The sequence below is a fragment of the Tachysurus fulvidraco genome, chromosome 23, assembly GCF_022655615.1.
Source record: "Tachysurus fulvidraco isolate hzauxx_2018 chromosome 23, HZAU_PFXX_2.0, whole genome shotgun sequence".
NCBI classification, from domain to species: Eukaryota; Metazoa; Chordata; class Actinopteri; order Siluriformes; family Bagridae; genus Tachysurus; species Tachysurus fulvidraco.
Window position 1 is genome coordinate 18,690,957 of NC_062540.1, and position 20,000 is coordinate 18,710,956.

Sequence of the window (20,000 nt, forward strand, 5' to 3'; positions counted from 1 at the left end):
AGACACGCACACACACAGAGAGAGAGACAGAGAGAGAGAGAGAGAGAGAGAGAGAGAGAGAGAGAGAGAGAGAGAGAGAGAGAGAGAGAGAGAGACCTTATTAGCAGCATCGATGAACTTGACTCCTTTATATGTGATGGAGAGGATGATGGTAGGAACCTTCCTCATCTGTTCTGTAGACCTCTACACAGAGACAGACATAATGACTTTTTGTATCTGAAGATATACAGGACAATTACAGCAGACCCTTCATGGTGGTGGTAAATATACTTACTCTCATTTTAGCACAGGCATCCTGTGTGGACTCTGTTCCTTTCAGGTCCTTAATGAGCATGGAGCCTAAATACTACACACAGGGACAGACACACGGACAGAGTCATCATTGTAGTACAGCGTGTTCTGATTGGATAAAAGCAGTACAGCGTGTTCTGATTGGATAAAAGCAGTACAGCGTGTTCTGATTGGATAAAAGCAGTACAGCGTGTTCTGATTGGATAAAAGCAGTACAGCGTGTTCTGATTGGATAAAAGCAGTACAGCGTGTTCTGATTGGATAAAAGCAGTACAGCGTGTTCTGATTGGATAAAAGCAGTACAGCGTGTTCTGATTGGATAAAAGCAGTACAGCGTGTTCTGATTGGATAAAAGCAGTACAGCGTGTTCTGACTGATAGAGAATCACAGACAATTATATTAAACTTTTTTCTATCCATCTTTCGATCTAATGTATGAAATGGCAGATTCAGGGATGGTAAATACTCTGTGTAATGTACGTGTTGTAATGTACGTGTTGTGTGTGTGTGTGTGTGTGTGTGTGAGACGTACGTTAGCCTCGTAGCCACAAGACTCAAATATGAGTTTCTCTGGTTTGTGATGCCAGTTTTGTACAGGAGCTGACGGAGCTGCCTGACTGGGGGGGCGCAGGGTCAACCTTGACTCAGCTCGCTGATCTTCATACCTCTCCTGTAAGGGGGGGGGGCAGCGAGAGAGACACAGAAAGAGAGAGAGACAGAGAGAGAGAGAGAGAGAGAGAGACACACAGAAAGAGAGAGAGGGAGAGAGAGAGAGAGAGAAACTGATCAATCAGCCTGATCACTCAAAAAATGTTTATTTAAGATCATTGACATCGCTGATGTTTAATTTTGTGTTTAATTCCGTGTTAATTTTATAACCTCACACACTTAATGCATGTTAATGTGTGAGTACATTTATCACATGAAGAAGGGTCGTGTAAACTGACCTCGCCAGCACATACCTGTGCTCTGGATTTGACTGGTATCTCATAGTCCTTTGTCCTCCCAGAATCTCCTGCAGGATCCATGGAGGGATGTGTGTACGAGTCTGACAGAGCCAGAGCAGAGGAGGACGCCTGAGGCATCAGATCAGGACACTGAAATAAACACAAACAATTAGTAATAATAAACCAGACAGTAAAATATGAGGTGTGTGTGTGTGCGTGTGTGTGTGTGTGTGTGTGTGAATATCTCACTCTGATCTGAGAAAGTCGAGGTGGTTTCACTGGTGGCTCATCATATAATCGTTCAGTTAATGAAGCGATAATACGCTTCCTGTGACCCAGCAAGGTGATCTTCAGCACCTACACACACACACACACACACACCAGTTAATACTGCTGACACGATATAGACACACTACACACTGCTAACTTGAGTTATATACAGTACACACACCACTGATAAAATTACAAGTTTCTTGTGATGTAAAATAAATAAATAAATGAAACCAAGATAAATCATATCAGCTTCATTCTACCTTTAATGTAATACAACAACCAACAAAGTTCAAAAAAAAAAAAACACACAGACATGATTTAGGGAAAAATATGTGGATATCCTAGAACAGCGGGACTCAATAGGCGGGCGTCGGTCCAGATTTAACCCTGTCTGGGTCCGCACACGGACCGGAGTCCGCCTATTGAGTACCGCTGTTCTAGGATATCGTCTGACTGCCAGCTTGCTCGCTCGAGGCAGTCAGACATGTGAAAAGGCAGACTCATCGTGCAAATAACAGTGCAAGTGTCAGTAACTGACATTTTTCTTTATTTCTTTTGCTGACTAAAAGTGAAAACGGCTTGTTCAAAGCTGCCCGTTGATAAGAAAAGAAAAGTTGAATTTGAAAACCGCGATTTTAAAAGTGAGTGGACAGAAAATTATGCGTTCGTGCTCCCCGGCGGAAGCAAAAAACCAATGTGTTTAATCTGCAACGACATGGTAGCAAGCATCAAAAGTGGTGATGTAAAGCAGTGGTCCCCAACCCCCGACCAAATGGTACCGGGCCACCCAAGGAACTTATTTAAATTATTTCCATTTCATTTAATGTGGTGTATTTCTCTCGGGTTTGTGCGACTTTCCATGGACGAGAGATTAATAACCGGGAGCTGAGAGACGTCACCTAAAGCCGCACCGATACCGCGCATGCGCAAAATATCATGATATCGGGCCGGGTTTAGGTGACGTCTGGAGCTGAGCGGCTGCGGTTGTTGTAGCTTTGGTGGAGAGAGAAGGTGTGTATCGCTCTTCTCTCTGTTCACCGGTACTTTGTCATGTTTAACAGTGCTTGGTGTACGTGTAAACTGTGTTTGCTCAAATTTAACCCACAAATTAGCAAAAATGAGCACGAAACAGACGTCGTTAGAAAGTTAGTTACTCTGCCGGTGTTCGGGATTAAAGTCATGGCGGAATATACTGAGATTGTCACCACAGCACTTAAATCCCTATCGCCATTTCCGACATGCTATCTGTGTGAAGCGAGGTTTTCTGCAGTGACGGCAACCGAAACAAAACAACGGAATAAACTGGAAATAAGCAACACACTTCAGGTGTCATTGTCTCCTATTACCCCAGATGGAACCGTCTCGTTGCAAAGAAGCAAGCTCAGGGTTCTCACTGATTTAGCGTTGTAGTGAGTTAAAAAGGCATGTTTAAATACAATTAAATTAAAATTATTAATTTTAATTTAATTGTATATCCTCCACCCCCCACCCCCCAGCGGGGCGCGGTAAAATGATCAAACATTGACTGGTCCGCGATGAAAAAAAGGTTGGCGACCACCGATGTAAAACGTCACTATGAAACCAAGCATGCATATTTTGAACAAAATTACCCTCAGAACACAGAGTTAAGGACAACAAAAATAAACCAGCTGAATCTGCCTTTTCAACCATGAACATGCACATATCGCACCACACTCACCAATGAACATTAACACCAGTGCCTCCGCCTGGCCACTTTTCCGGACCTCGGACTGAATGGAAATTTGTTAAGTGGACCCTTCAAGTTTATATTCGAGTATCCCTGTCCTAGAATATCACCTAGAATTTCTATACAGAATAAAACCTAAGCCGAAACCTAAGGACGAATCCTGAACATCATTCCATCATGACGACGCCCCTGTAGTGCTGGGCGATACGGCTGAAAACTGTATCACGATATCAGTGTTTCAATATCGGTCGATATCGATAATTATTGATATTTTTATGACCCATTTAAAATAAGGACCTGGAGAAAAATATATTACATTTTTATTTGAAACTTAACCTTCCTCTGATCAGAATCCCCTCAGATATTAAGACAGAAATGTCAACAATCAGGAAACCTCAAATAATTATAATGTAAACATTATATCTAAGAACATTACATCTAAGAACATTTAAGGTGCAAAATGAAAGAAAATGTAAGAAATGCTTAATAAAGTGTAATAAAATTGTGCAAAGTGTTAAATATAAACAGAGAAACCTGAGAGTTTGGTGCAAGTTTTGTGCTCGGAAGTTCACTAGCTGTTCACCTTCTGGTGAATAAAGTGTTATAAAATATGTGCAGTGTTTTGTAAACAGAAATAAACCTGAGATACATCTGTAATATAAAAAAACAAACCTGATACACTACAGTAGCATTGTTTGAAATATAAAACGTGCAGAAATATGAAAAAGTAGCTGACTTTTCCTCTTTTATTTACGATTTCCTCGCTCGCTGTGGCTCATTTTCTGCTTATCAGTCGCCAGTTACTGAAGAGGAATCCAGCAGACCAGCACGAGACAACGATATGGCACAACCAAACATGATACTGTTACATGATTGGCTGTTAGCGTGTCACTCCCTACGTTACCAGAGTGAGTGCCTTTGTTAATGCGACCAAACCTGCTTCACAAACTCTGAATAAAAAAAATATTGAACGTGTTATCAAACACATTTTTTATCTATATCGATCACGTGTCTATCGCGATACATATCGTTATTGTTTTATCACCCAGCTCTACGCTCCATGAACTCGAGTGTCCTGCACTGATCCCTGACACTGACTCAAACCGCACTGAACACCTTTGGGATGAACTGAAACTCTGTCATTCAGAAAGGTCTGGGGTTCAGTCAATCACCTTAAGGTCTGTAATTGAACTGAAAACAACAACAACAAAACAGCTGGTCTCTGTTACCCCACTAGAGGGCAATCTCTTTATAAAACTGTGTCTCTTTAGGGGGTTCACACTAATATTAGTAAAAAAAAAAAAACCTACACAATCACAACATGCATTTAAATTTGTAAATAATTGTTCACAATAATTATAGCGATCTCTCAACAAATGTTAATATTATGGGATGTTTTTGTGTTATGCATCTTCTGAGCTCAAGCCCAATTATATATCCAGAAAACAATGTGTGTATGTGTGTGTGTGTGTGTGTGTGTATACTCACATTGACTATCTCGAGCTCCCACAGGTTCCTCACCGCCTCAAGTGTGTTGTAGCCGCTATGCAGGAAGTTGTGTACATATTCACTTAGACCCAATGAGTCCAACCAAGAAGAGAGAGACACACTGCCCTCGCATCCTTTAACCTACACACACACACACACACACACAGTCTCATTTTAGAACAGACTCTGTGTCATCTTATAACAAACACCATGTAGTTCCACCCATCTGAATCAACAGAGCATGTGCAATTTGACTCATTTAAAGCCATAACACATCAACATACTGTTTGTTTATAGCCTTCATTGTTAGAGGAGGCTGAACATTTTTTACTGTAGTAATGAAGTTAAATGAATCTTCTTCTATACAACTGGGTTTCACAACCAATAAGAGAATGAGTGTATGTTTGTGTGTGTTGTCCCGGGGTGGATTGGTGTCCCATACAGTGAGTATTTGCATCTCACACACATTGATGCTCCTGAGTCTGGCTCTGGATCCACCACGACTCACGAATTTCAGATACTTGATGAAACACTGTGGATGTCTGAGGGGATTAGTCTTATCTACAGTGTGTGTGTGTGTGTGTGTGTGTGTGTGTGTGTGTGTGTGTGTGTGTGTGTGTGTGTGTGTGTGAGAGAGAGAGAGAGAGAGAGAGAGAGAGAGCGTGTGTGAGAGAGAGAGAGAGAGAGAGAGAGAGAGAGACACACACACCTTGGGCAGTGTGCGAGCAGCATTCAGAAGTTTCCTCCTGTGAGTCGCATCTGTGATCCCGATCTCCTTCAGATCCTGCTCCTCCATCACGTTACTCCCCTACACACACACACACACACACACACACACACACCCACACACACACACACACACAAAGACAAACAGACAGATACACACACAGACACACACAAACAGATACACACAGACACACACACAAACAGATACACACAGACACACACAAAAAAACAAACAGACGCACAGACAGATACACACAAACACACACAAAGACAGACAGACACACAAAGACAGACAGACAGACAGACAGACAGACAGACAGACACACAAAGACAGACAGACAGACAGACACACAAAGACAGACAGACAGACACACACACAAAGACAGACAGACACACACACAAAGACAGACAGACAGACACACAAAGACAGACAGACACACAGACACACACAGACAGACACACAATTTAAATTCCGTTTTGTTTTTCATGGCTCCTCATCTGACAAATTATTCCAGGTTTCTAACTGAGCCAGAAAAGAGATCATGATCATGAAGTGTTTATATAATAATATGAAGTGTTTCTATCAATGTTGAATAAAAAAGCAGAAGAGAAATAGATCTAAAACAGCAGTAAAGAATGTACGCAAATTAAAGGTGCGTTAGCGAAGATCCGTATTTCATGTTCCTGAAGCTCCGCCTCCATTATATTGTGTGTCTATAAAAGAGCTTAGAAAAGTTTATCCGGCATGTTTAACATAACCTCCAGATTAAAAGAAATGATCTACTGCACCTTTAATTCTCATCTTTCTTGTTACCACTTGTAAATAAAATAAAAAACAAATCAGTGGCTAACTAGATTAGGCTAACAGAGTAGGCTAACACGTGTTAAGCTGCTAGCTCGTTACTGCTAGCTAGGACAGCAGTTAACTCCTTTAAATAAAATATATATAAGTATAATTTTGTCCATTCATGTAGAAGATACTACAAAATAATGTGTGTTCCTCTCACCATGAATCTCAGGTCGTCAAAGCCGTTTAACAGAAGTTTGCTCTCGTACTGTGGCAGGCCGGTGCGCTCCAGCCAGTCTCCTACTGACTGATCGCATATCATCCCAAGCCCTTGTGGAAATAAACAACGGCAAATATAAATAAATAAAAAAAATTAACCCCAGCGATCTGAATGACACAAAGCACCAGAAATCCTTCAGAATCCTGAAATCTGATTGGCTCTCGGCGCTTTGTCGACCGTTTGTCATCGTTTTAGTGACAGGAAGCGGAGCTCGGTAGCGTTTAATGCTGAAATGTACCGAACGTGTTAGCTATTCCTTCATGTCGGTGTCAAACTGCTTGGTTCTGTAGTTAAAGGTTCTCTCGGTACTCTGTCGCTTTTACATTTCACAACAGGAGCCCTGTCGTGATGTCCTGTGTAGATACGGAACCCCAAACCCAAATCAAAAGGAATTTATATTGGAATTAAAATCACCCAAGAAAAGCTTGTCGTTTTAAACATGACATTTAATGAGGAATATTTCCATCCATCTATCCTTCTATCTATTCGACTATCTATCCTTCTATCTATTTGTCCATCTATCTGTCCATCTATCCGTCCGTCCATCTATCCGTCCATCCATCTTTCCGCCTATCTATCTTTGTCCGTCTATCTATCTATCTATCCGTCTGTCTATCCGTCTATCTGTCCGTCTGTCTATCTATCCGTCTATGTCTATCTATCCGTCTATCTGTCTATCTATCCGTCTGTCCGTCTGTCTATCTATCCGTCTGTCTATCTATCCGTCCATCCATCTTTCCGCCTATTGATCTTTGTCTGTCTATCTACCGTCTGTCCGTCTGTCTATCTATCTATCCGTCCGTCTATCCATCCATCCGTCCGTCTATCTATCCATCCGCCTGTCTATCTATCCATCCGCCTGTCTATCTATCCATCTATCTATCCATCCATCCATCCATCTGCCAATCCATCCATCCATCTATGCCTCATGGCTTAAAATATTAAATACAGCATCAACATACAGAAAATATTTTTGCAGATTTTTTGCGTATAACACCAAGTTAAGATGTAAGATCATGTGACACTTTAGGCCACGCCCTTTATGATCAACGAGCATCGATCGCCTCGTTAGTGTCGGATCTCACAGACACAGAAACAAAGCCATTATTCTCACATTAACACAAGCAGCAATTTGGATGCAACAAAGCAACCGGATATTCAGTGAAGGTGAAGCAGGCGAGGCCGGAGGATGTGAGAACATCCAGCATCATCATGGCTGCCCTTTGAGTCAGCGCAGGATTAAATAAGATACAGATAAAGTTAACGGGTTTTACCTGTTAAGCTGCTCTCCTGCTCTTTAGGGAAGTCGAACCCTGCTCCGATTAGCGTCATGATCTTCTCGATCTGAAACGGAGACAAGCAGACGACAGGAAAAACATCAAAGCTGAGGCTTATTTAATAACAGGAGAGACTTTCGCGCTGAGCAGACAAGACGCGAGAGCGAGGATGTGAGCTGACTGGCAAATCAACACTCTCATCATTAATGAGTAGAGAATCCATCTTCAGGCACTGAAAGAAATCCAGGAAATAAAAGCAGCCTGGGGGGAAAAAAGCTGCTCACAGAATGCCATGTTTCTCATGATCATCGATCTTTACAGCAGTATTAATTACATGCTAAAATCCCACATGCTAAAGCAACACAGCCCAACATGAGCAGCTAGCCACAGTCAGAGAAAAGTCATTTCAGCTTCAGACACAGAGACAGATGAGAGAACACATCCTCCCCCTAATGAGCCTGAATGGATTATTCCAGCCCTGGAGAGACAGAGTAAGAGACAGCGTGAGAGACAGAAGGAGAGACAGATATGACAGATATCCAATACCCCCTATAGGAATAGACAATAATAGATTTTAATCGTTAACGTCCTCTGCTGTTTATAAACAACAGCTAAAGGGAGACGATCAGCCAGACACACAGACAGATAGACGGATGAATGGATGGAAAGATAGATAGAGGTCCGGATAGACATGGACAGACAGAAAGGCATAGACAGATGTACAGAATCCTCTTCACGGAGGAGGACATTTTAGGTAGGAGTTTAAGAAGAGATAGTGGGGAGGGTATATAAGGGAGAGTACATTATGGAGGATTAATAGGGAGGGGATATAAGGGAGGGGTTATTACAGAGGGTATATTAGGGAGGCTTAATAAGAGAGAGGCTATTAGGGAAGGTTTATACGGGCAGTTATTAGTGAGGGCCTGTTAGTGAGGGCCTGATAGCGAGGGCGAATTAGGGAAGGTATATTAGGGAGGGTTAATTAAGGAAGATATATTAGAGTAGACTTATAGGTAGGGGTTATTAGGGTGGGTATATTAGAGAGGGGTTATTAGCAAGGGCATATTAGGGAAGGTATATTTGGGAGGGCATATTAGGGTGGTTATATTAGAGAGGGGTTACTAGAGAGGGATTATTGGGGTGTATATTAGGGAGGGGTTATTAGCAAGGGTATATTATGGAGGGGTTATTAGGGTGGGATTAATAGGGAGGGTATATTAGGGTGGGATTAATAGGGAGGGTATATTAGGGTGGGTATATTAGGGAGGGGTTATTAGGGTGAGATTAATATTGAGGGTATATTAGGGTGGGTATATTAGGGAGGGGTTATTAGGGTGGGATTAATAGGGAGGGTATATTAGGGTGGGTATATTAGGTAGAAATTAATAGGTAGGGTATATTAGGGTGGATATATTAGGTAGGAATTAATAGGTAGGGTATATTAGGAAGGGGTTATTAGGGTGGGTATATTAGGGTGGGTATATTAGGCAGGAATTAATAGGTAGGGTATATTAGGGTGGGTATATTAGGAAGGGGTTATTAGGGTGGGTATATTAGGAAGGGGTTATTAGGGTGGGTACATTAGGGTGGGTATATTAGGGAGGGGTTAGTAGGGTGGGTATATTAGGAAGGGGTTATTAGGGTGGGTATATTAGGATGGGGTTATTAGGGTGGGTATATTAGGAAGGGGTTATTAGGGTGGGTATATTAGGGTAGGGTTATTAGGGTGGGTATACTAGGGTGGGTATATTAGGAAGGTGTTATTAGGGTGGGTATATTAGGGTGGGTATATTAGGAAGGGGTTATTAGGGTGGGTATATTAGGGTGGGTATAATAGGAAGGAGTTATTAGGGTGGGTATATTAGGAAGGGGTTATTAGGGTGGGTTTATTAGGAAGGGGTTATTAGGGTGGGTATATTAGGAAGGGGTTATATTAGGGTGGGTATATTAGGAAGGGGTTATATTAGTTTGGGTATATTAGGAAGGGGTTATTAGGGTGGGTATATTAGGAAGGGGTTATTAGGGTGGGTATATTAGGAAGGGGTTATTAGGGTGGGTATATTAGGGTGGGTATAATAGGAAGGGGTTATTAGGATGGGTATATTAGGAAGGGGTTATTAGGGTGGGTATATTAGGGTGGGTATATTAGGAAGGGGTTATTAGGAAGGGGTTATTAGGGTGGGTATATTAGGAAGGGGTTATTAGGGTGGGTATATTAGGGTGGGTATAATAGGAAGGGGTTATTAGGGTGGGTATATTAGGAAGGGGTTATTAGGGTGGGTATATTAGGGTGGGTATATTAGGAAGGGGTTATTAGGAAGGGGTTATTAGGGTGGGTATATTAGGAAGGGGTTATTAGGGTGGTTATATTAGGAAGGGGTTATTAGGGTGGGTATAATAGGAAGGGGTTATTAGGGTGGGTATAATAGGAAGGGGTTATTAGGGTGGGTATAATAGGAAGGGGTTATTAGGGTGGGTATAATAGGAAGGGGTTATTAGGGTGGGTATATTAGGAAGGGGTTATTAGGGTGGGTATAATAGGAAGGGGTTATTAGGGTGGGTATATTAGGAAGGGGTTATCATCACTTGGCTCACGGCTCTCTGATAAAGGTCTCTATGTTGGAGCTCACAGCACAGCTGAATCAGAAGTAATCTGAGTAAACATCTCTAACCCCAGCAGCATATCAACCATGATTGTTTATAAGCAGCTCAGATAACTGAAGGAAAACAAGTTGGCTTTTAGAATCCAAACAGGAAGTGATGAAACTAGTAAGTAATATTTGTGTTTGATAATATTCAGATCCGGCTCTGAATATTCACACCTACTGAGAAACATCTGCCCTTCACCCGTCCATGCGTCAAGCCACATGATCTGAATACAGAGGCTGGTAGAGAGAGGCAGCCGTGCAGTGAGACAGGAGGGCAGCGGAGGAGTAAATAATCTTACGTTGTGTGAGGACGAGTGTCTCTGCCAATCGGACGAGTAACACCTCTGTGTCTGCTGGGACAAAATCAACTTTCACGTAAACACAAAGAAAAGGAGGATAACAAAGAAAGATGAATAAAAGTGAAAGAAGGAAGCTAGGAAAGAAGGAAACAATTTTTTTTAAAAGAGAGAGAGAGACAAAAATAAACCTAGGGAAAGAAGGAGGGAAAATAAAAAAGACAAAGAGAAAAGTCAAAGGAGAAAAGAAAGATAGGGAAGAAGAAAAAGATAAAAAGAATAAAAGGTAGGAAAATGTTAAGTTAATTAAAAAAAGGGAAAAAAGAAAGGAAAAAGGAAGGAAAGAGGTCAAAGATGGTGGACTTTTTAAGAGAGACAGACAGAGAGGAGGAACTCTCTCCCACTGTGATGGCTGAGGCCTCGTCATGGTAATCAAACTCGAACAATTAACGGGTCAAAGATCAAGAAAGAGTCACAGGTCAACAGCTGAAGAGTAGCCGTGTGTGTGTCTCTCTCTGTGTGTGTGTGTGTGTGTGTGTAAAAGAGAGAGGGAGAGAGCAGACGTGGGCAGAGAATGAGTGTGTGCCAGGTTTTGGAAACAAAAGACGTTGGAGAGGCATTTTCTGTCCCTCACACACACACACACACACACACACACACACACACACACACACAAACAATGTCTCCAAAAGAAGTCAGACTACAGCATCTGTCTTTACCCGAAACATCATCATGGGCTGTGTCTCAAACCACCACCTGTAGTTGTACACTATTGTAAATGACAATTGTGTCTTATATCACACATGACCTACTAAACAGTACACTCTCGTGAGTTACTGCACTATTTGAGATTTGAGACACAGCCTGGATCTTACTAAACCACTGTATATCCACTGTAGTGCACACTACAGGTACTAAACAGCACAACATCCGACATGGCAACCGGTGTGTGTGGCTCCGTCCCAAACCAATTAACACCTGCTAAACAGGTTGAATCCCTGCAATGCTGATTCTTGGGCTGTATCCCAAATTGCATTTGGGTCCAAATACAAATGCTACCCATAGTGCACAATATGTTAGCTAAAACATTTAGCAACACTTTCCTAATCACCACGTGAACCGGTCGATGTGTGGCTCCGTCCCAAACTCCACAGTACAGTACTAATTTTGTCTAAATTTGTCTCAGTGAAAGAGATACTCACAAATGCAGATCTGACCGCAGCCATTAGAAAGGTGTAGGCTGAAAGGGAACAGGAGAAAGGATGAAAGAACACACTCCTTCACCTCAAGCTCTTACACACTGAATAATAGCCTCCGCACATCCATGTGAGAGTGTGTGTGTGTGTGTGTGTGTGTGTGTGTGTCCTCCCTTTTTTCCCTAAACAAAAGTGCTGGATTAGCATAAGCAGGCTTTGTAACTCACTCACTCTCTCCCGCTCCCACACACACTTACACACACACAGACAGTGTGTGCTGTCACTCAAAACAAACCAGCCAGTCGTGACCAAGGAGAGAGAGAGACACACTGATGACAAGAGATGCAAGAGACAGAAAAAAAAGTAACACCTCCTTCACCAAGACTAAGGCAGAGGCCCAGCCTCCTTCACCAAGTCTGATGGCACAGAGGCCACACCTACTTCATGGAGTCTGATGGCAAAGGCCACACCTCTTTCACTGAATCTGATGACACAGAGGCCACACCTACTTCATGGAGTCTGATGGCACAGAGGCCACACCTTCACTGAGTCGGATGGCACAGAGGCCACACCTCTTTCGCTGAGTCTGATGGCACAGAGGCCACGCCTCCTTCACTCAGACTGATGGCACAGAGACCACACCTCCTTCACTGAGTCTGATGGAACAGAGGCCACGCCTCCTTCACTCAGACTGATGGCACAGAGGCCACACCTACTTCATGGAGTCTGATGGCAGAGGCCACACCTCTTTCACTGAATCTGATGGCACAGAGGCCACAACTACTTAATGGAGTCTGATGGCACAGAGGCAACACGTCTTTCACTGAGTTTGATGGCACAGAGGCCACGCCTCCTTCACTCAGACTGATGGCACATAGGCCACACCTCCTTCACTCAGACTGATGGCACATAGGCCACACCTCCTTCACTCAGACTGATGGCACATAGGCCACGCCTCCTTCACTCAGACTGATGGCACATAGGCCACGCCTCCTTCACTCAGACTGATGGCACAGAGGCCACACCTCCTTCACTGAGTCTGATGGCACAGAGGCCACACCTCCTTCACTGAGTCTGAATACACCCATGCTGTGATATAGAGCATTCTGTAAAGAGAATATCAGGGAAAGCATCACACTTCACCACAGCAGAGAGATTTAATACAGGCCTGAAGACGTCAACCCTTTTATTTTCCCTAAAAATTCAAACTGTGTAATGAAATTAAATAAAAAAATGAAACTTGACACACAGATTATTTGTTCACGATATCCATAACTCACATTCACACCCGCTCCACACCCTGACCGCTTCTTCTTACCTCGTCCCACTCTGACGTGAACGATGGCGATTTCTCCATCCTCCGTTTGGCAGCACTGCAGCTGGACATGGATTCGCTGCGGCCGCTCAGCCCCGCCTCCTCTTCAGTGGGCGGGGTCGACAGAAGGTCCGAGTCAGATTTGGACAGACTGCGAGAGAGCTTCAGGTCTCCGGGACGGTTCCGGCTCGGCGAGTCGCGTGGCTCTTTGTTCACAGTAGCGTAGATAGCCTTGGGGTCCGGGTCGGGCCGGACGGTTGCCATAGAATCCGGTGGCGGGCACTTAGGGGACCCTCGGTCAGAGGGCAATTGCGAAGGCTCCGCTCCTTCCCGTGTGTCAACGACAGGCGAAGATCCGTGAAGAAGACCGGTGAACTGCTCGGGCACAGCTGAGCCGTCTGTTACAAAGACAAGGAGGACAGACAGGTGAAGAGAGAGAGGGACAAAGAGAGAGAGACAGACAGACAGACAGAAAGAGATGCAGACAGACGAAGAGAAAGAGAGAGAAGGAATGTTTTAGAGTGCGAGATCTGCTTCAGCTAAGCAGAAATCCACCCACATCCCTGTGGAACAGATCTGCTATTGTCTGCAGTTTGGAACAGAAGAGAGTGAGACAGAGAGAGAGAGAGAGTGAGAGAGAGAGAGAGAGAGAGAGAGAGAGAGGGAGAAAGAGAGGGAGGGAGCGAGAGAGATAGAGACAGACAGCTGGACACAGCTGTGTGGAACTCTCTTTTTCTCTCAGAACAAACATCTGTCTCTTTCTCAATCTCCACTCTCTCTCTCTCACTCTCCCCCTCTCACTAAGTCCATTTCTCTTTCTGTTAATCTGTCATCATTCATCTGTAGTCAACTCACAGTCAATTCTCGGTCTCTCTCTTCAACTCTATCGTTTTTTTATTAATCTCTTTCATTTAATCTGTTTTTTTCTTGCTATTCGTTTGTCTCAGTTTATATTAATCTGTCTCTCTACAAATCTGTCTCTTTATCTATCTATCATCTTCCTTATTTTCTTGAAATCTACGTCCCTCTTCTTATTCATCTGTCTGTATCTTTCTATGTATCCATTCATCTCTCCCTCGTTCTCTTTCTATTCTTTCTTAGTTGCTCTGTCTTGTCCCCAGCACCTTGCTCTGCCTGTCACACACTCACTGTCTCCCCCTCTTCTCTTTTGTACTGTCTCTCTGTCCCAGTGTTTATATATTATCCTATTTTATTGTCTCTCTTTCTCTTCAAATCTCTCTACCTCTCTCTCTCTGTCCTTGTCTTATTCTGGTTCTTACTTGTATTCTTTTACACACAAACAACTTTAAAATGCTAAAAATCAACATGGCTCACACACACACGCACGCGAAGTCCCCCTAAAGTCCCCCTAAACTCCTCTCTATTTTCATTCCTTCTCTCACCTTAAGCAGAGCACCGTCCTGGAGGAGCCATGCTTCACATTTAACACGCCACGCACACACACACACACGTAACTCTAACTCGGCTCTGTACCTCAGACACACACCAGGCAGCCGGGCAGAAAGCCATAACACATGCTGAAGTGGCTAGAAGAGAAGAGAAGTGTGTGTGTGTGTGTGTGTGTGTGTGTGTGTGTGTGTGTGTGTGTGTGTGTGTGTGTGTGTGTGTGTGTGTGTGTGTGACAGAGAGAGAGAGAGAGAGAAAGTGTGTGTGCGCACTAGTGTGTGAGAAGGTCATGGTGTTTGGTAACAGGCAGTGATGTCACAGCCGACCTCTAACCTCTATCCTCAAGAACCAGACCCAAGCAGTATCCAATGTAAGAACGCAATGTTACACACAACGTAGAACAAACACCTAAATGCACCGATGTCAAACTGTTCTGTTTAACGTTCTGAAGAGGAGCTGGATGACGTCATCAAAAGTGCCCCGACCAATCACAACAAAGCCATGGAAGGACCTCTCATTTCCCCCCCTTGCATCGTAGATTGAGCGCTGCCATTGCTCTCACACCTCATAGCCGTGTAAGCCGTGCGTTTGTAAGAAAAAAGTGTGGGTGTGTTTATAGTTCGATGAAGTCATGCAGTCAGGGGTCCACCCAAACATTTGTGAAAAATTCACACACACACACACACACACACACACACACACACACACACACACACACACACACACACACACACACACACACACACACACTTACTTCAGAGTTTTATTTGGTGTTTATCTGCCCTCTGACATAATAATAATAGTAATAATAAACAACACACAACTGGGAGCTCAAGCAAAGCCGTTGATTGGCTGGCTTCTGAAACGCCACTATGACATCATTATCTGGCAGCTGATATCTATAATAGAAAATGCCGTCTTTAAAACAATTGAAATACCAAATAATAATCCGTAATGTTTTTTGTTTTTTTTAACGTCTCTCTCTGATTCTGAAAGGATCTATGACTATTCGTGAATATGCAAATTAATACACCCTCCCCCCCAAGTGCTCCTGCTATCACCAAGAACCCAAGGTTGTTAAATTGAGCTAATTTAACACGTCAACTAGCTAAATTATAGTAAGCTGTCGTAGCTTGCGAGTCACGCGCGGGGTTTCAGCATCACGGTATTTTACATTACAGCGAAACATCGTGACCGCTAACATCAGCTAATTATCCAGCTGGCTTGTGATCGCACTTAACATGCAGATTCCATGAATAAAAGTTTCCAGGTGCTTTCTTGTTTATTCTCAAACACAACTGGTCCAAAGATATTGGCACTTTCCTGACATTACTAACTGAGCACAAGTGTTATACACCCCCCCAATAAATAAATAAAATAAAATGTCTGTTTCAGGTCTTCCTGTGACCGATTGAGTACAAAGTACAAAATGAAACTCTTCATCAGTATCCATTTGAAATCTCTTCCCCTCTGCCCTCTCGCCAGATTAGCAGTTTACGACTCCAGAACACGCGTAAGCAAAACACTCGCGTCATCTTGCCCACCTGTGGTCGTGTTTGCATACTCGCGCAGCACATGCAGCAAGCCTAAGAGCGAATAACATATACACCGTATCTCCAGCTACGTGAGGCAGATTTAACATGTCGCAGCGTTCAGAAATGTACCACGGCAAAATTTACGACGTGTTGTAAGCGCGTGCTGCGTTCTGATCGCAGTTGCAGTAAAGGGCTGACTTGTTGACGCGGCGCAAATGCTAGTTTCTCCTCCTTAACTGTCATAACAGATGACGAATCTATACCAGAGCTGGTTCGCTCGTATAAACATAGAAACCTTGAGAGGAAACAGACAACCCATCTTCATCTGGGTGATCATAAATCATTTCCTTTCTGGTACTGTGTACTATACGTCTAGCGAGTTCAGATGTGATACAAAAGAAATTCATTCCAGTTATTATTCATGTTATTGAATGCTCACTGATGGACATTTGAAGGCCAAACTGTTGGTAGCAACTGCAGTCTAAAAGGTTTCTAAATGGTTCCATCTACAGCAATCGTATGTATCTCCTTCCTGACTGTCCATGTGGAGGGATGAGACTCCAACCAGAAGTCGGGCATCAGCATGAATCAGGCAAGTCCAGAGAGAAGAAGGTGGACATTGTGATAGGTCAATGGTTTAAAATAAAGAAAGACGAAAGACAAACAGAAATGGAGACTTGTGACAGATTCGACGTCCGTTGCGACGCCGTCATTGAGTTCAGCGAGTTCAACTCGATGATGTTAACGAAAACCTTTCCAAGACTTTTTATTGCCCTTACAGAGCGAGACCAGTGAGTTGTAACCCCAACGATTCTGTCGAATCCCAAACGACTTCTGGGACATTTTCTATCGGTCTAAAAAAAAAATAATGATTTTGATTTTCTGATTGAAATTTGATATAAAATAAGTCAGGACTCCGTTGTGTTTCGGTGTGTGTTAGATGTGTGTGTGTGTGTGTGTGTGTGTGTGTGTGTGTGTGTGTGTGTGTTTTTCCCTCTGTTGACAACCTTACACTGAATTTCACCGCCAAAGTTAAACTTGAGACAGACGCTCGGGTTGTCTCAGAAAGCAGATTAGGTTTGACATCGACATTTACTTTGAAGATATAAACATTTGTGTGAAAATAAATAAGAGTTTTTGTTTATTGGAACATTTCTGTGAATCTATCGCTCCTAGTATTGTAGAGAAAAAAACAGAAATCTTAATGAAAAGCTACAAAGTCTTAACGTTGAATTCTAATGTTGCTAAGTTGCACCGCATTGAGTTTCATTTAATAGTTTTAGATTAGACCCCAGTTTAGATTTGACACCAGTTTAGATTAGACCCCAGTTTAGATTAGACACCAGTTTAGATTAGACACCAGTTTAGACTAGACCCCAGTTTAGATTAGACACCAGTTTAGATTAGACACAGATTTTTCCAGGTCTATTTACAAACCAAACCAAGCGTACGAAGCACAGAAAGAAACGTTTGTAAAGTTAAATGCTGTGTCCCAAACCACATAAAAAGGTGGTGTAAGCTACAGATCTACAGCAAAGTAGTCATACAGACATACAGTATATATATTTATATATATAACACACACCTGTAAACACACGCTCCTGTTTCCTCGAGTCTTAGTCAGAGTAGACACTTCCTCAAGTAGACACACTACTCAGACATTTGCATTTGGTTTACACCCTACTGTGTGTGTGTGTGTGTGTGTGTGTGTGTGTGTGTGTGTGTGTGTGTGTGTGTGGCAGCTGCAGAGTGCTATTACAGCTGATATGGCATGTGCAGCCTGCCAGGCATTTAGGAAAGAGGGGCTGTGAAAGTGTGTGTGTGTGTGTGTGTGTGTGTGTGTGTGTGTGTGTGTGTGTGTGAATACAGTTGTTAGTTTTGTGACAGGAGAGGGTGGAAGGGTGTACTAATGTGTCCAGTGAGACTGAACCAAAGAGGCAACACCTACTCTGCGCACACTCGCACACACTCGCGCACGCACACACTCATGCACACACACCTCTAGAAGACTTAAAGGTGATACCTGGATGATTCAGGAGGTGTGTGTTTGAGCCAGGAGGACGAACATCATCAGGTGTAGTGGTCTTCCATTGCTTTAACAAAAAGGCAAGCTGTGATTACACACTGACACTCACACGCACACACTCACACACACCCACACACAGTGTCACACTATATAATCGTAGAATATAACCACTAATCCCTAATCCATACTTAACCCCAAAACACCAAACCTACCCTCAATGACCAGAAGAAAGTTACTGTTAAAAAACACTAACTCAGTCGGTCACTTTTTCTTAATGCCAGGTTTTATTTTGTATGTAAATCTGGCACATATACACACACACCCCCAACACACACACACATACACACAATTAAATTGGTTACCTGAGGTAAGAGGTTGTTGGAAGACTTGGCAGGAGAATCCTTATCTAGAAAAAAGGACACAAAAACATGGAGCACAAAACAACGTACAGGGTGAAATTCTGACTGGAAGGAAGAAAAAAATAGGAAGGAAAAAGAAGGATGAAGCAAATAAAAAAGGATGGAGAAAAGCAGGAAAGCCAAAGAACAGAGTGTGTGTGTGTGTGTGTTTTACCCGTTTGTGTCTCATTGGGGTGTTTGGTCTGTGCTGTGTGCAGTGTTTCGTATGTATGATCGTCATCATCTTCCACTCTCTCATCCAAACTACTGCTGGTGTAGACCGCCTACAGAGGGATGGGGTGAGAGAAAAAGAGTGTGAGAGAGTGTGGGGGGAGGGGGAATGACAGAGACATAGAGTAAGAGAGACACATACAACTACAAAAAGCCAGAGAGAGAGAGAGAAAAAGAGACATTGAAAGAGAGAGAGAATGCTAGAGACAGAGAGAGAGAAAGAGAGAGAGAGAAAACAGACAGAGAGAGAGAGAGAAAGAGACATTGAAAGAGAGAGAGAGAGAGAAAGAGATAGAGAAAACAGACAGAGAGAGAGAGAGAAAGAGACAGAGAGAGAGAGAATGCTAGAGAGCGAGAGAGAGAATGTTAGAGAGCGAGAGAGAAAGAGAGAGAGAGAGAAAAAACAGACACAGAGCACAGACAGAGAGAGAGAAAACAGGCATAGAGAGAAGGTGAAAGATTTCAACATACTACTCCACAAAAATGCAGATTAACAAAAACAACCACACTCGCATCTGTTAATAGGCATGTCTGGGGGTTCTGCGGGCGTGTCGGGGGGTTCTGCGGGCGTGTCGGGGGGTTCTGCGGGCGTGTCGGGGGGTTCTGCGGGCGTGTCGGGGGGTTCTGCGGGCGTGTCTGGGGGGTTCTGCGGGCGTGTCTGGGGGGTTCTGCGGGCGTGTCTGGGGGGTTCTGCGGGCGTGTCTGGGGGGTTCTGCGGGCGTGTCTGGGGGGTTCTGTGGGCGTGTCTGGGGGGTTCTGCGGGCGTGTCTGGGGGGTTCTGCGGGCGTGTCTGAAGGCTTGTCCTCTATAGATCATGTCTTTAGGAAAGTAAATAATCTGATGCTGTGTTTACATCAGCACACAAACACTGTACAGTACTTTCCGCACCATGAGGCGCATCGGATTATAAGGCGCAGTCTCAATTACGGGTCTATTTCTGTACTTAACCCATACATAAGGCGCACCATATTATAAGGCGCACCGTATTATAAGGCACATGGTAAAACATACGGTCTACAAAAAGGTAACAGAAGCAAAACAGTGAGTTTAGTTGAACTTTATTCTACTAATTAACAACACACACATTATTTTTTAATCAATCTTCTCCCACAAATCCATCAAAGTCCTCATCTACTGTGTTCTTAACTCCTCGCAGTACATTTTCTTGCTTC

At 43.3% G+C, this 20,000-nt stretch overlaps 1 protein-coding gene across 9 annotated transcripts in view; it reads right to left on the reverse strand.

The window, feature by feature from the left end:
• Nucleotides 1–20,000, reverse strand: part of LOC113650698 (ankyrin repeat and SAM domain-containing protein 1A-like) — a 66,459-nt gene that overhangs the window by 19,362 nt on the left and 27,097 nt on the right. For 5 of the 9 annotated variants that reach the window (XR_007139305.1, XM_047807321.1, XM_047807318.1 and 2 more), the window contains 14 exons: nt 18,773–18,881; nt 18,562–18,605; nt 18,197–18,266; nt 13,235–13,629; nt 10,724–10,777; nt 7,774–7,843; nt 6,440–6,549; nt 5,416–5,514; nt 4,707–4,847; nt 1,487–1,594; nt 1,238–1,387; nt 823–960; nt 275–346; nt 97–183 (listed from right to left, as the gene is read on the reverse strand). Coding sequence is in view for 8 of the 9 variants with exons in the window: in XM_047807321.1 (XP_047663277.1) it covers nt 97–183; nt 275–346; nt 823–960; nt 1,238–1,387; nt 1,487–1,594; nt 4,707–4,847; nt 5,416–5,514; nt 6,440–6,549; nt 7,774–7,843; nt 10,724–10,777; nt 13,235–13,629; nt 18,197–18,266; nt 18,562–18,605; nt 18,773–18,881 (1,647 nt within the window). In the remaining variant the exon portion in view is untranslated. The remainder of the gene's footprint in view (nt 1–96; nt 184–274; nt 347–822; nt 961–1,237; nt 1,388–1,486; nt 1,595–4,706; nt 4,848–5,415; nt 5,515–6,439; nt 6,550–7,773; nt 7,844–10,723; nt 10,778–13,234; nt 13,630–18,196; nt 18,267–18,561; nt 18,606–18,772; nt 18,882–20,000) is intronic. The other 4 variants (XM_047807324.1, XM_047807322.1, XM_047807319.1 and 1 more) reach the window with 3 other exon arrangements.